The sequence below is a fragment of the Chelonia mydas genome, chromosome 1 (genome assembly GCF_015237465.2).
Source record: "Chelonia mydas isolate rCheMyd1 chromosome 1, rCheMyd1.pri.v2, whole genome shotgun sequence".
NCBI lineage: Eukaryota > Metazoa > Chordata > Testudines > Cheloniidae > Chelonia > Chelonia mydas.
Window position 1 is genome coordinate 33,748,073 of NC_057849.1, and position 13,161 is coordinate 33,761,233.

The 13,161-nt window shown below is 41.0% G+C and overlaps 1 protein-coding gene across 3 annotated transcripts in view; it reads left to right on the plus strand.

Moving 5' to 3' along the window:
• The window catches only part of DYNC2H1 (dynein cytoplasmic 2 heavy chain 1), a 384,528-nt gene that overhangs the window by 102,570 nt on the left and 268,797 nt on the right, over positions 1-13,161 (plus strand). For all 3 annotated transcript variants that reach the window (XM_037889977.2, XM_043529611.1, XM_043529618.1), the window contains 6 exons: positions 156-269; positions 1,034-1,176; positions 2,807-2,888; positions 4,899-5,053; positions 7,010-7,147; positions 11,279-11,392. In XM_037889977.2, coding sequence (XP_037745905.1) covers positions 156-269; positions 1,034-1,176; positions 2,807-2,888; positions 4,899-5,053; positions 7,010-7,147; positions 11,279-11,392 — 746 coding nt within the window. The remainder of the gene's footprint in view (positions 1-155; positions 270-1,033; positions 1,177-2,806; positions 2,889-4,898; positions 5,054-7,009; positions 7,148-11,278; positions 11,393-13,161) is intronic.

The window sequence follows — 13,161 nt, forward strand, 5'->3', positions numbered from 1 at the left end:
TTTGAAAAGGAAGGTCATATAAGTATGCTGACATGTAGATAGATTCTGTATCATCCAAATTCACCAAACAAAATGTTCAGAGGTATTTTATCAATTTTATTTTGATTAATTCATTTTACACATTTTAAAACTGATTGAAACTGTTCCTGACATAGGTGAGGTTCCTGGACTGTACACTATAGAAGAATTAGAACCATTACTGTCTCCTCTGAAGGATCAAGCTTCCCAAGATGGATTTACAGGACCAGTCTTCAACTATTTTACATATAGTAAGTGAATTGGACTACATAATTTGTAATTGATTAGTTATGAAAGTTTATCAAAATGAGTAAATAATAAAATATGCAAAGGGGTTTTACTTTTCGAGTACATTTTGAATCATGCAGTTATTTAAAAAACAGTAAGGAACAATCAATACTTTGGTTTAATTAAAGGAACACAACATAAAAATCACATTCTGTCTGAAATTGCGTTCATACTCATGGTTTCAAATAGCATCTAAGAATCCTATAACTGAAAGTGATTATAGGAAAGAAGATGTTTGTCTCTCTTTTCAGTTTGTTTATTTTGTGCATTTGATAGCACATTCCAGTGTTTCCCTTTTACAGTCAGTTAACTCCAATCTTAGAAACACTTATGCACATGAAGAACTTTCCACACATGAGTGAGTAGTTGTAATGAAGTTAATGTTTGCAAGATAGGGCTTTAGTTATTAGCTTGTGTGGGTCTTTCACCCATAGAACATAGAAACAAGGAAGTACAATTGGAAAGCATGATTGAAAAAACACAGAAATTGGCAGGCCGACTCCAGGGCACTAACATTACTTCTGACTTGTTTTAGAATTGGCTACATTTTAAGATAATGGTATCCCTTAATTATTTTTATTGTTATTGTCTCTTTCTGGAAATAGGTCTGTGATACAATGTATGAAGGACAGTCAAAAATTATACAGTATTGGATCTACAATAAATTTGTCATTGGGTAGTTAGAATTCAATTGGCTTAATATTTTAATATGTTGTATTTCCTTTAGGGATTCAGCAGAACCTGCACATTGTCTTGATTATGGATTCTACCAATTTAAATTTCACAATAAATTGTGAGAGTAATCCAGCACTGCATAAAAAATGTCAGGTGTTATGGATGGAAAGCTGGTCTGAAAGCAGTATGAAAAAGGTAAGTATAGAAGACAAAAAAAGCAAAATTTAAAAGTGAGCATTAATTCATTTATTTTGTAAATGTCATTGTACCGCTTTCTCTCCTGTTCCATTAGGTAATTTTTTGCTTCTTCTTATCAGACCAAATTGTCATGCTGATGTAATCTTCTCTTAGCCAAATATTCAGTTTTTGATAAAACTAAGGAAAGCTAGCAATCACATTTTTTCAGTCCAACGTACTTCCCTTACATCATGTTTGAATAAGATTTCTTTGTTGAGATTATCAGTAATTCAAAAGTGCTGCATGCGGAAAATGCCATCTGTTCATGTTAAATGACTCAATTCCAAATTATTCAGCTCTAAAAAAGAGACGCAAAGTTGGTTTCAGTTAAAGTGTTTAAGGAACTTCTGACATATTTTGCTTTCTTAGTTAATGTTTGTACAGTGCTTTAAAAACAGAAAGTGCTTTAGAAAAGTTAAATATTATTATGATTTGATAATTCACCAACAGTAACATGTTAATATCTCACTATCGGCTGATCACTCTTCCTTTGATCAAACACAGAATTTAAGTGTTGATTTTAGTGGGATTATGCACATGCTTAAGTGCTTTGCTGGACTGAGGCCAGGGAACTGAGCACCTTGTAGCAGCAAGCTATCCCTATGTCAGAATGTAAGTGGCATCATTCTGAGAAAGATATATAGGACTGTATGTGGAGCTGCCAGAGGATGACAGTTCTGTTTTGTGACTTCTGAGGTTTCAAAATGTGTTTTTGTTCCTTATTGAAACAAAACCAAAAGTTTTTGAATGTTTTTGTGAAACAGAATTGTGTCAAACAGCTGTTTTCAGATTAAAGAAACCTCAAATTTTTGGTTCAGGTCTCTCTCTTTTTCATACCTTTCTGGATCAGAAATTATCAGGGTCCTGGACCTCAAAAACTTTCCAGACAAAAACATTGTCACAATCCATATGTCTCTGCAAAATGTTTCGGCTTCGATGAAACAAAGTTTTTTGATAAAATTGTAGTTGTCTAGGTTTGAAAAATGTTTTTTAGGATATTTTTGTGACCTCAGTAGGATTTGCTTCCGTGTGGATTGAATAAGGACCCAGGATTTGGTCCTGTAGTCATATTTCCATATAGTGTTTATTGTCTACCATTGTGAAATTCATGAGATCAACAGTAACCGTGTAGTAAGACTTGAAAATCTTACTGTAGATCAAGGTTAAGAAAGTTTGCACTGCATGAGGGAAGCTCATTCCCCTGGTGCCTCCTTAAACAAGGCATTTTATTAGGTCCTCTGAATTCATGTTGAATTTTATAATAAGGCTGAGTACCTTGATACTTCCTTGGTATTTATATAATTGTAAAGGTATTATCTGCTGTTTCCTTAGAGTTGGTGAAAGATTGTTCTGCTTGAGAGAACAGGGAATCAGTACTAATAACTGATATTAATGTATTATTAATTATTATTATTATTATTATTAATTATTTATTATTCAGTAAAGGGCTCTTGAACAAAGCTGCTGTTTTCAAATCCTTTTTACATTTATAACTGATGTTGCCATTTTATTAATAGTTTTTTTGCTTTTATCTTTACTTGAAAGTTCGGTGTATTCACTTTTTGACAAAAAATGCTTTTTATTTTAGATACCTGAAATGTTATTTGCTGATTTGGATGAACAAGAAAAGACTGGTAGAGCACATAAAGAACCTAAGAAAAAATATTCTGGTAATATTTTGGTGAATTTGATTAAAGTTGTGTTTTTAACATGATTATTTTATTATTGTTCGTTTGTCTATTTATTTATTTATTTATTTATGTTAATTAATTTGCTCAGTGTTGTACAAGGCACAAATAATGGTCTGGATTCTGCAAGTAGATCTAGGAACAGGCAGACTCCTGTTCGTAAGAAGGGCTCCATTCATTTCAGTGAGGCTCCACAAGGGCAGAGCAGAGCACCCCTGCACAATGAATTTCAGGATTGGCATCAAATATACAGTGTGGGAGTGGTGCTGGAGAAAGAAACACAGAGGATGGTGACTCTAACATCACAAGTGGTGCAAGGAGTTGAGATGAAGAGAGACATAGGTAGGGTAGGGTGGGTGTTTCTTAGAACCTTGAAGGTGAGGATGAAGATCTTAAACTTGAGTAGGTGGACAAAGGGGAAAATAGTGGAGGAATTCAAGAAGTGTGAGATGGTGGAAGCAGAAAATAGAAAGTCAGTTAAGCTGCTTCATGACCACATATACTGGAATGGGACTAAGATGGGAAATGGAGAGTTCAGAGAGAAGGACGTATGCACTTCAGCTGTCAGGTTGGCATTTAGTGAGAAAGGATCAGATTTTAAATATCTTGTAGATAAAGGAGTGGTAATGACAACCAGGTTTTTGAAAATAGAAGGGAGTGAGCCTGGATAATGGGAAGGATGGTGGTTTTGTAGACAGCTTTGAAGAAGGCAGGAAGAGGACAGGATCTGGGAAGTATGAGAACTAATAGTTTGTATGTTGAGGTTGTAAAGCTTGTTGAGCTAGTAGAACAGCCACGATTGTACGTCAGAAAGATGATTGGTGTTAGCTTTGCCAGAATGGAATGAACTGAGTGAAGATGTAAATTTGTAAGCCACCGCTGTACAAATAAGAATTGAAGTCATACAGTGGATGAGATAGAGGAGTGAGAGGAAAGTGTCTGGTGGTAAAGAGTTGAGAGAGAGAGAGAGAGAGAGAGTTGAGAGGAAGAGAAAAAGAAGGAACAGGGTAACAATATAAGAAATAGAAAGATTAATTAGAACTGTCTGTAATAGTTAAAAATAATACAATGTGTTTTCAGAACAGGAAATTATTAAGTGATTAGATCAGATTATGTGCTAAAACTGGACATTTATTCATTAAAAAAAATTGTAGCAAGAGTAGTCTAAATCACAAAATCAACACTCATCCTGGTTTGAAAAATGATTTTTTCTCAAATTACTATATAAAAACATAATTTTAAATAAGATTATATGCAGAAATCCTAGTGATAAGGAGAAAACCAAATGTTAAATGCTTCCTGCTAGATTTCTTATGTTGCCTCACTTTTTAATATAAAAATACTCAAACCTTTGAAGTGATACTCTGATTATAAGGTTAAGGTCCCCAACGACTCATAATTCTAGATACTTTTATATGTTTACCTTGATGTTGCTTCCAGACATTCCTTCACGTATACATATCTTAGTGTTTTTTTCTTGTTTGTAGTGTTGCATAGCTTATTTCATGTCTTCTTGAGTTCATTTACAAAAATTCCATTTAGCAAGCTGTAGAAGCTGTAATGACCAGAAAAAATATGTATTGTATGCAGCTCCAGTGACACTAAAAGCACTCAGGCCTAGGTTCTGCAAGCTTCTGAGCACCTTCAAGTTCTGTTGACATCAGTGGGAAATGAAGGTACTCAGCATCTCTTAGGATCGAGCCCTCGGTGATGTGGAACTAATTCTGGCAATGCTCATATGCTTTTTCAATTCAGTATAAAACTTTTATGGCTTTAAAACAAGAACAGAGTGTTGCCTTCTGAAGGGCAAATCTTTAGAGTGGAATGCTATTTCGTTTCTCTCATGGAACCCTGCAAAACTCTGCCTTTTTAGGTACTGTGTATGTCCTCAATTCATGATTTTAAAAGTGTATCACATTGCTCATCCTAAATTATTCTGGGTGCAGTAGGAATGATAAAGCTGTTTCGTAAATAATGTATTTTGCTGTATAGGTGATTCTGATTTTTTGAAGTCTTTTTTGGTGATTCATGAGTCATGTAAAGCATATGGAGCAACTCCAAGCAGATACATGACTTTCCTGCGTGTGTATAGTGCCATCAATAGCAGCAAAAGAGCAGAGTTGCTCAAAAGGCAAAGCCATTTGCAGGTATGTAATTAATAACATTTTCTACTTATGAGTTGGCAAACTATTTCCATATTTGTGATCTGTGTTTTTGCAGAGCTTATCTCTTCTGCCTCCCCCACCACTCCTGTGTGGCTGGAAGCCGCTTGTCCCTTCCGGCCCACAGTGTCAAAAGGCAGCTAACACCTCCAGGCTGCTGCTGGCCACTGACATAACCAAGCCGCCTCCTGTCCCCTGGCTACAGCACAGGCAGGAAGGGGTTAAGTCCTAAGGATGCACTGTGCACCAAGGCCCAGGGAACCTGGTTGCAGGGGCTTCAGTGAACCTGACCAGAGAGGTGACTCGGCAGAAGAGGGTGTCTAGGGGATGGAGCAGCCCCATGCTCCCTGGGGTCAGGACCCTGTGGGGGCAGGTGAAGAGGGTGCTAAGCCCCTGCCTTGGGGGCTGCTGTGGAGCCTGCAGGTTTGGGGCATGAACAGGCTGGAAATCGCTTTTCCCACCCCGCCACTCCAGAGCTTATCTGAAGGGTGGCGAGGCTTCTCTGTGCCAGCGCTCTGCGGGGCTTTGGCATATGCAGGACTTGGATTCTCCTGGCCAGGGCCCTGGGCCAGAGGGTCTTGGGCTTTCCCGGGGTGCCGTCCCAGCCAGAGGCAGTGGGGGAAGGAAGGAGCCTGTTGGCCAGGCTGTTGGTGAGCTGAGCATTTCCACATAGTGCTGGGAGCAGGATGTGCCCTGCTGTGGGGGATATTGAGGAGCAGCGGAGTTGGGGGTGGGGCAAAGAGGCAAATCCGGGAGAGGATAGTGATAGGGGGAGCACGTGAAAGGCTGATGGGTGGGCAGCAGAGGTGAGACGTAACCGGCCCACACTCACCAACCACCACAGCTCGCAGCGCACAGGCAGTGCCAGCCGTAAACGGGACTTCGGGCGGGGCCCTGGTGACCGAGAACCGGCACACAGTAGGGGCTATGCTGAAGGACCAGCATGGGGAGTGGCCGACCCCGCACACTGCATCTTTGTCCCGCCACCAGCCTTGCACACCCACCCCCATCATTGGTCACTGTACCCCTCCCCTCCACTCATCACTGATGGGCCAGCGCCTGGCAAGCAGGGATCCGGCCAGCAGCAGGACCTACCAGTACTGATGGGGAGGAGACAGAAAATACTGGACAGTTTGCCCGTTTTTAAGAAAAAGTCGGGACACCTGCAGGAGGGCTTAAATACGGGACTGCCCCTTTAAAAACGGGATGTCTGGTCACCCTACTTCAGAGAGAATATAATTATTCTAGCTACTGAGATGTAATTGAATTAATAGCGATCAGATTAAATCCCAATAATTGTTTTTTATTAAAAATTACATTTACTACTTTTGGTATTAGGTTACAGGTTTTCACTATAGTGAAAGGAAACCATTAAGGTTGAGAGTCCTAATACTGATCTGCCTTGAGAAGCTGAGGAATCCACTTTTTGGGGTGAAAATACATTAAGAAAATCATGCACAATGGAGTGTAAAAGCTCACAAGATGCTGGTCAGGGTATTGTGTGGAGCCATTGACTTTAGTGGTAACTAAATCAAATCCTATCTTGGTTATAGCTCATGTACCCTGATTTATTGATGACGAAACAGTCATTAAGCCAATTGTGTGTTTCTTTTCCCCTGAATGAGAAATGATTGAGATTTTAGGGGTGTGAGGGTAGAAATATGTACTCCTTAACATAAAGAAATTTAAATTAAGTTTAAAATGGAACCACTGGTGCTAGAACTAGGGGTGCTGGGGTGCTGAAGAAGCACCAGATACATAGTTTCCATAATCAGCACCCCCAATATAAAAATTGTTCCCAGCACTCCTGAATGGAAACATTGTGAAAATAGGTCACTTTTTAGTCCTTCCAAGGTTGTCTGTACCAAACTTTCTCTCCGGTGAAGATATCTTTGTCTACTAATTGTTGCTAACCACATTTAAATATATATGTATTTGTAGGCAGGAGTGTCTAAGCTGAATGAAGCCAAAGCCCTAGTAGATGAACTGAACAGAAAAGCTGGAGAACAAAGCATATTACTCAAAATTAAGCAAGATGAAGCTGATGCTGCGCTCCAAGAAATTACAGTGTCTATGCAGGTAATGTTGATTGTCACAACAGAATCTTAAAAAATAAAATCCGCCTTCCCCACTTTTTTTTCTACGTGAAATTGTCTCTACAGATTCCCCCCCCCGGAGTTGCATATTGAGGGCTGAAAAACCCGAAAATATTTCAAAGCAGTTGGCTTAGGAAGTTACATGAACCTTTGAAACTTGAGGAGATTAACACATTATTTATAAGAGAATTTAATCCATGTGTGGGTCTACCAAGCAGAGTAGGGATTTAGCAGCTGACTGATACTACTGCAGTTCAGACTGATAGGTCCTCCAGATCTTTCTGTATCTAACTGTTCTACTTTATAGAGTTGGTCAGAGAATGAAATTTAAAATTTTCAAAAAAATTTCAACCAGATCGACTATTTTATCTGTAGTATTTTAAGTGCCAAGTTCTGTAAATTTCTTCTGTGGCATTTTTGCATCTAGTTGAAAGTAGGGATTTCCTGAGATTTCTGATTTTAAGTAGACAAGCTTATTTCTTTAGACCACTCTTTGAACCGCTAGCCCTTGGCTTAGAGGTAGTCTCTCTCTCTCTCTCTTTTTTTTTTTTGAAGAAGCCATTTTCTTTAGTGACACTTCCCTAGTTAGATGCAAGGTTTCCAATTTGTGTGGAAAGTGGATATTAGTATTTGATATACATGTGAGTCTGAAGATCAGAAACAGAAGGTTATAATGGGGTGATCCTACTCTGGTCAGCATCAGCGGGAGTTTTGTCATTGATTTCAGTGAGAGCAGATCAGGCACAAATTACACTTCCAACTGTAAATGAGGTCTAAGAGAACAGATTTCCTATGTATAGTAGACCACCAGGTGGCTGCAGCCTCAAAATATTCGGCTTGCAAAATACGTGGCCATACAGCTACATACATTATGTTTATCCTATAGAATCTGTGAAATCATGAAGATTTGAGGGAATTTTTATCAAGTCTTCTGTGGTTTTTATGTGTTCTGTATCTATTGTACTTGAATGTTAGCCAGGATGATGGATTACCTATGTGTGTTGGCTCTCTGTAGCAAAGATAACTTTTACCCAGTATTCCCCAGAGCCGCTGGAAGACTGTTGGAAGCCAAAACGCATTTGAAAGTCCTTGGCTGTTACCCTATCCATAAATCCCCTTGTATGCTTGTAGGGCATATAATCATAGAATTGTAGGACTAGAAGGGACCTAGAGAGGTCTTCCAGGCCAGTCCACCCGGCACTCAAGGCAGGAGTAAATATTATCTAGACCATCCCTGACAGGTATTTGTCTAACCTGTTCTTAAAAATCTTCAGTGCTGGAGAATCTACAACCTCCCTATGCAATTTATTCCAGTGCTTAGCTACCTTGACAGGAAGTTTTTCCTAATGTCCAGCCTACCCTTGCTGCAATTTAAGCCCATTGCTACTTGTCCTATACTCTGATTTTTCTCCCTCCTCCTTGTAACAACCTTTCATGTCCCCCTTCAGTCTTCTCTTCTGCAGATTAAACAAACACAATTTTTTCAATCTTCCCTCAGAGATCATGTTTTCTAGACCTTTAATAATTTTTGTTGCTCTTCTCTGGACTTTCTCCAGTTTGTCCACATCTTTCCTGAAATGGAGCACCCAGAACTGGACACAGTACTCCAATTGAGGCCTAATCAGCATGGAGTAAGCAAAAGAATTACTTCTTGTGCTTACAACACTCCTGCTAATACATTCCAGAATGATGTTTGGTAAGGCTAAAATAGGAGTTGGAACCAAAAGCAGTGAAACATGATATGCTCAGTGGTATCAAAGGTGTGCTAACAGGACTGACTGTTCTGAGGTTAACATCCTGTAAGAAGCACTCCAGAAGCAAAAGGTCCCTCTGATATTTTAAAGAAACTTGAAAAGGAACCAGTTTAGATGGTGCAGAGGGCTCTAATGTATGCTCACAAGATGCTAAGGATGCTCTCTCTGAACAGTGATTTTGATGTGTGACCGAGGTTATGACTTCTTTTTTTAATTACCTGTGATATATTCACATTTGCATTGCTTGAAACAACTGACCTACTCTTGGATGACTTAATGCTATATCATTATAATATATTAGTGACCTAACTCTCTGTAAATGCAGATACTTTCAGGTTGAATGCTATAATAGACAAATCTCATCCTTCATTTCTGCTGCTTATACGTAGCCACTGTTTTCTGCTATCACTTCAACTCAGGGTACGAGTGCCTCACTTCCTGGAATCATATATCACTTCATATATCAACTTTGCTTCTCTTAATGCTCATGAATTTGTCTTTTCAATCATAATCATAACTGGAGATATGAATGTCTGTGTTCACAATCCACATGAACCTCTGACCTTCCATTTCTTATGCCTCCTTGATTACCTCAGTTTCACCAAAGTGATCTCTTCCTTTGCGGACGTGTCCTTCACCATTGTTCTCTAGTTGGGTGTTAACACTCTTTGGCTTTCCATCTCTTTCTCTCTGCAGTGTAGGGTAGATTATTCTTCCATGGAGTTTCCAGAATTTTGAACAGTTTCTTTATGTTCAATTTACCCTAACTCTTTCAGATCACTACTTGTTCCCCTTTCTTCTTCTTGACCTATGCCCTGTTCTCTATGCTCAGTCTTCCATTTCAAAATGTGGCCTGCATATTAACCCATGCTATCACATTTATTGTTGCTACTTGTGGGGTGCATGTATTATACATTATTGGCCTGATTTTCAAAGGTGCTAAGCACTGTCAGCTCCCATTAACTTCAATGACAGTTGTGTGTGCTCAACACTTCTAGGCTATGTTATTGTTGTTATTGTTGAGTAGTAGTAGTATTACTGTAATGCCTAGGTGCCCTACTCATACATCAGGACTCCATTGTTCTAGGTGCTGCACTAACACAGAACAAAAAGACATCCCGTGTCCCAAAGAGTTTATAGTCTAAGCATGAGACAAAAGACAACAGATGGATATCAATAGACAGACAAAGGAATTCAAGGAAACAATGAGACAGTATTGGTCAGCACGTTAAGCAGTGGTCACAGCACAAGCCGTCTAACCATTGTAAATGTTTTTACTAGACATCATAGAAAAGAAAAGTTTTAAGGAGGGGTTTGAAGGATGATAATGAGGTGAATTTGCAGATGTTTATGCGGAGCTCCACCCACACATGGGGGGACAGCATGGGAGAAAACACAAAGGTGCTTGTTTGAAATTGAACAAGTAGGTGAAAGAGGCTGGCATCATGGACTGATTGGAGGCAGGAATCAACATCTCAGTTGTGAATGGAAGATGATTGATAGGGTGGAGATGTGCCGTGGAGGACTTTGAAAATGAAGACAAGTAGCTTATGTTTGATGTGGTAGAGAAGTGAGAGCCAGTGGAAGGATGCAAAGAGAGAGGTGATGTGTTCAAAGTAGCAGATTATGAAAATCATCTTTGCAGCAACATTCTGAATGAACATGTGCAGGGCAAGATTGAATTTGTCAAGGCTAGGGAAAAGCATGTTGCAGTATTTGAGATGCAAGATGATCAGAGCATGAATGAGCGTTTTAGTTCTTTGGATGGATGTGAAAGGCCTTATCCTAGAGATGTTATGCAGAAAGAATTGGCAAGATTTAGACATAGCCTGGATGTGAGGAGCTAGAGACAGGTCCAAATCGAACGTGATGTCCAGGTTACAGTATACACTTCCTTAATTTGGTCATATCTATTTATTTATATGTCCTCCACAACCATAGTATCTGAGCGCTTCTCAAATGTTTTAAAATAGACAACAATAATAATATCTCTCTTTTTTTCCTTACCAGCCTGTTGAACAAATATGTGTATTAGCTTACATAGGCTCCAATTCAGGCAAATGTTCCTATTTTCAGGACAGCAGTTAAATTCATGCTTAAGTCCCATTGAAGTCAGTGAGACTTAAACACATTTAAAGTTAAACATACTTAAGTGTCTTCCTGACTTAGGACTATAAACAGTAATTCAGTGTCAAGTCTTTTTTAGTACTTTAGCATGAACAATACTATATGAATTAAAATGTATTTTCAAATTAAAATGAAGATTTAAAGAAACATCAGTATCAAAAGTATAATAATACCACATAATCAAGTTTGGAAAGTAAAGTGGGTTCCCTCATGAATAATCTCTCTTCTTACAGGATGCCAGTGAGCAAAAGACAGAAATGGAAAAAATTAAACACAAGATAGCAGAAGAAGTTGTAAAAATTGAAGAAAGAAAAAGAAAAATTGAAGATGAACTAAAAGAGGTTCAGGTGAGAACTGATAAGGAAAATGAATAGATAAAACTGATCCTATTTGACTTTGACTGCAGTTCTAATCTGCAAGATTTGAAAAAAAATCACCATGGGGTTTCATATTTATTTTCTCTCAATGATTTATATTAAAAATATGTTCAGGATACTCTAATTGCCAGCCCTGACAATCAGTCTGGGATTTTGGACTCAAGCTGTTTTATTTTCTGTCTATCGCAATAAAGATTTCTCAGGCCAAAGCATGCCCTCAGTCACTACCCTTGTGCTAACCTACTGCCCTAAGTGGGTTTGGAGAAGTATAATTAATTGGAATTTTATAAATAATTCTGTTAATGCACAAGAATGAAATTATTCTCCAGTAGCTGTTTTTGGTCTCCAGTGCTAAAAGAGGTAAAAAGCAATAAAAACTTACTGTTCTTCCTCGAGTGTTCCTCTGGGTGATCCGGTCTAGATGTGCTAGTGCCCCCTGCACCTTTGATCTGAGATTTCTCATAGCATTGTCTTTTTGGTCCACACATGTGTGTTAGTCATTCTTGTGCCCTGTGCCATTGTTATATATAGGGCCCTACCAAATTCTGGGTTCACTTTGGTCAATTTACGGCCACAGGGTCTTAAAATTGGTCAATTTCACGATTTCAGATGTTTACATCTGAAATTTCATGGTGTGTTGTAACCATGGGGGTCCTGATCCAAAAGAGGATGGGGGTGGGGGAGCATCCCAAAGCTGTTGGGAGTGAGGGGGTTTGCAGGATTGCCATACTCACTTCTGAAGGCAGCAGCTATGGAGTTTCCTGCAGATGGAGGAGGCTCCTGGAGGTGGAGGTAGATCCAATCTCCCCAGTGCTTCTGGGAGCGCCCCAACTGGGGTCCTCCTAGCTGCTAGTCAGGGTCAGTGGTGGATTAATGCATGAGCCCATGGGACATGTGCCCAGGGGCCCCGGACAGTTTAAAAAATTGGTGCCCCAGCCCTGGCAGGAGCCACAGGGTGGAAGCCCTGAGCCCCAGCAGGCGATGCGGGGGCTGAAGCCCCAAGCCCCGGCAGGAGTCAGGAATGGGGACAGAAACCCCGAGCCTGGGCGGCCTGAAGCCCGAGCGGCCCAAAGCCCAGACAGGAGCCACAGTGGTGGGGGCGGAAGCCTGGAGCTCAAGCAGGAGCTGCGGGGGGAGGACAGCCCCAAGCCCAGGTCCCTGAGCCTGGCGGGAGCTGTGAGGAGCGAGGGAAAGCCCCCAGCCCAGGTCCCTGATCCTGGTGGGACTTACATGGAGGGGCAGCCCCCCACTGAAGGTCCCTGAGTTCCAGCAGGCACTACAGGGGCTGAAGCCCCAAGCCCAGGCAGGAGCTGACAAAGTGGGCAGAAGCCCCGAGCCTGGGTGGCCTGAAGCCCGGGCAGGAGCCGTGGTGAGCAGCAGCCCCAAGCCCGGGCAGGAGCCACAGGGAGTTGGGGAGGAAGCCTGGAGCTCAGGCAGGAGCTGTGGGGGACGAAAGCCCCAAGTCCCGGCTTGAGCTGCAGGGTTGGCAGCCCCCAGCCCAGGTCCCTGAGCCTGGCAGGAGCTGCAGGGGGTGGAAGCCCTGAGTCCTGGCAGGAGCTGTCAGACAGGGGAGAGAGGATGCAGCAGCCCAGAGCCCGGGCAGGAGTCAGGGGGTGGGGTGAGGGAGCAGAATCCCCAGAGCTTGAGCATTTAGAGCCCGGGCAGGAGCCACTGGGAAGTGGGGGCAGGGAGGGGGCAGCCCCGAGTTGGGCAGGAGCTTCGGGGGCTGGAGCTGCGGT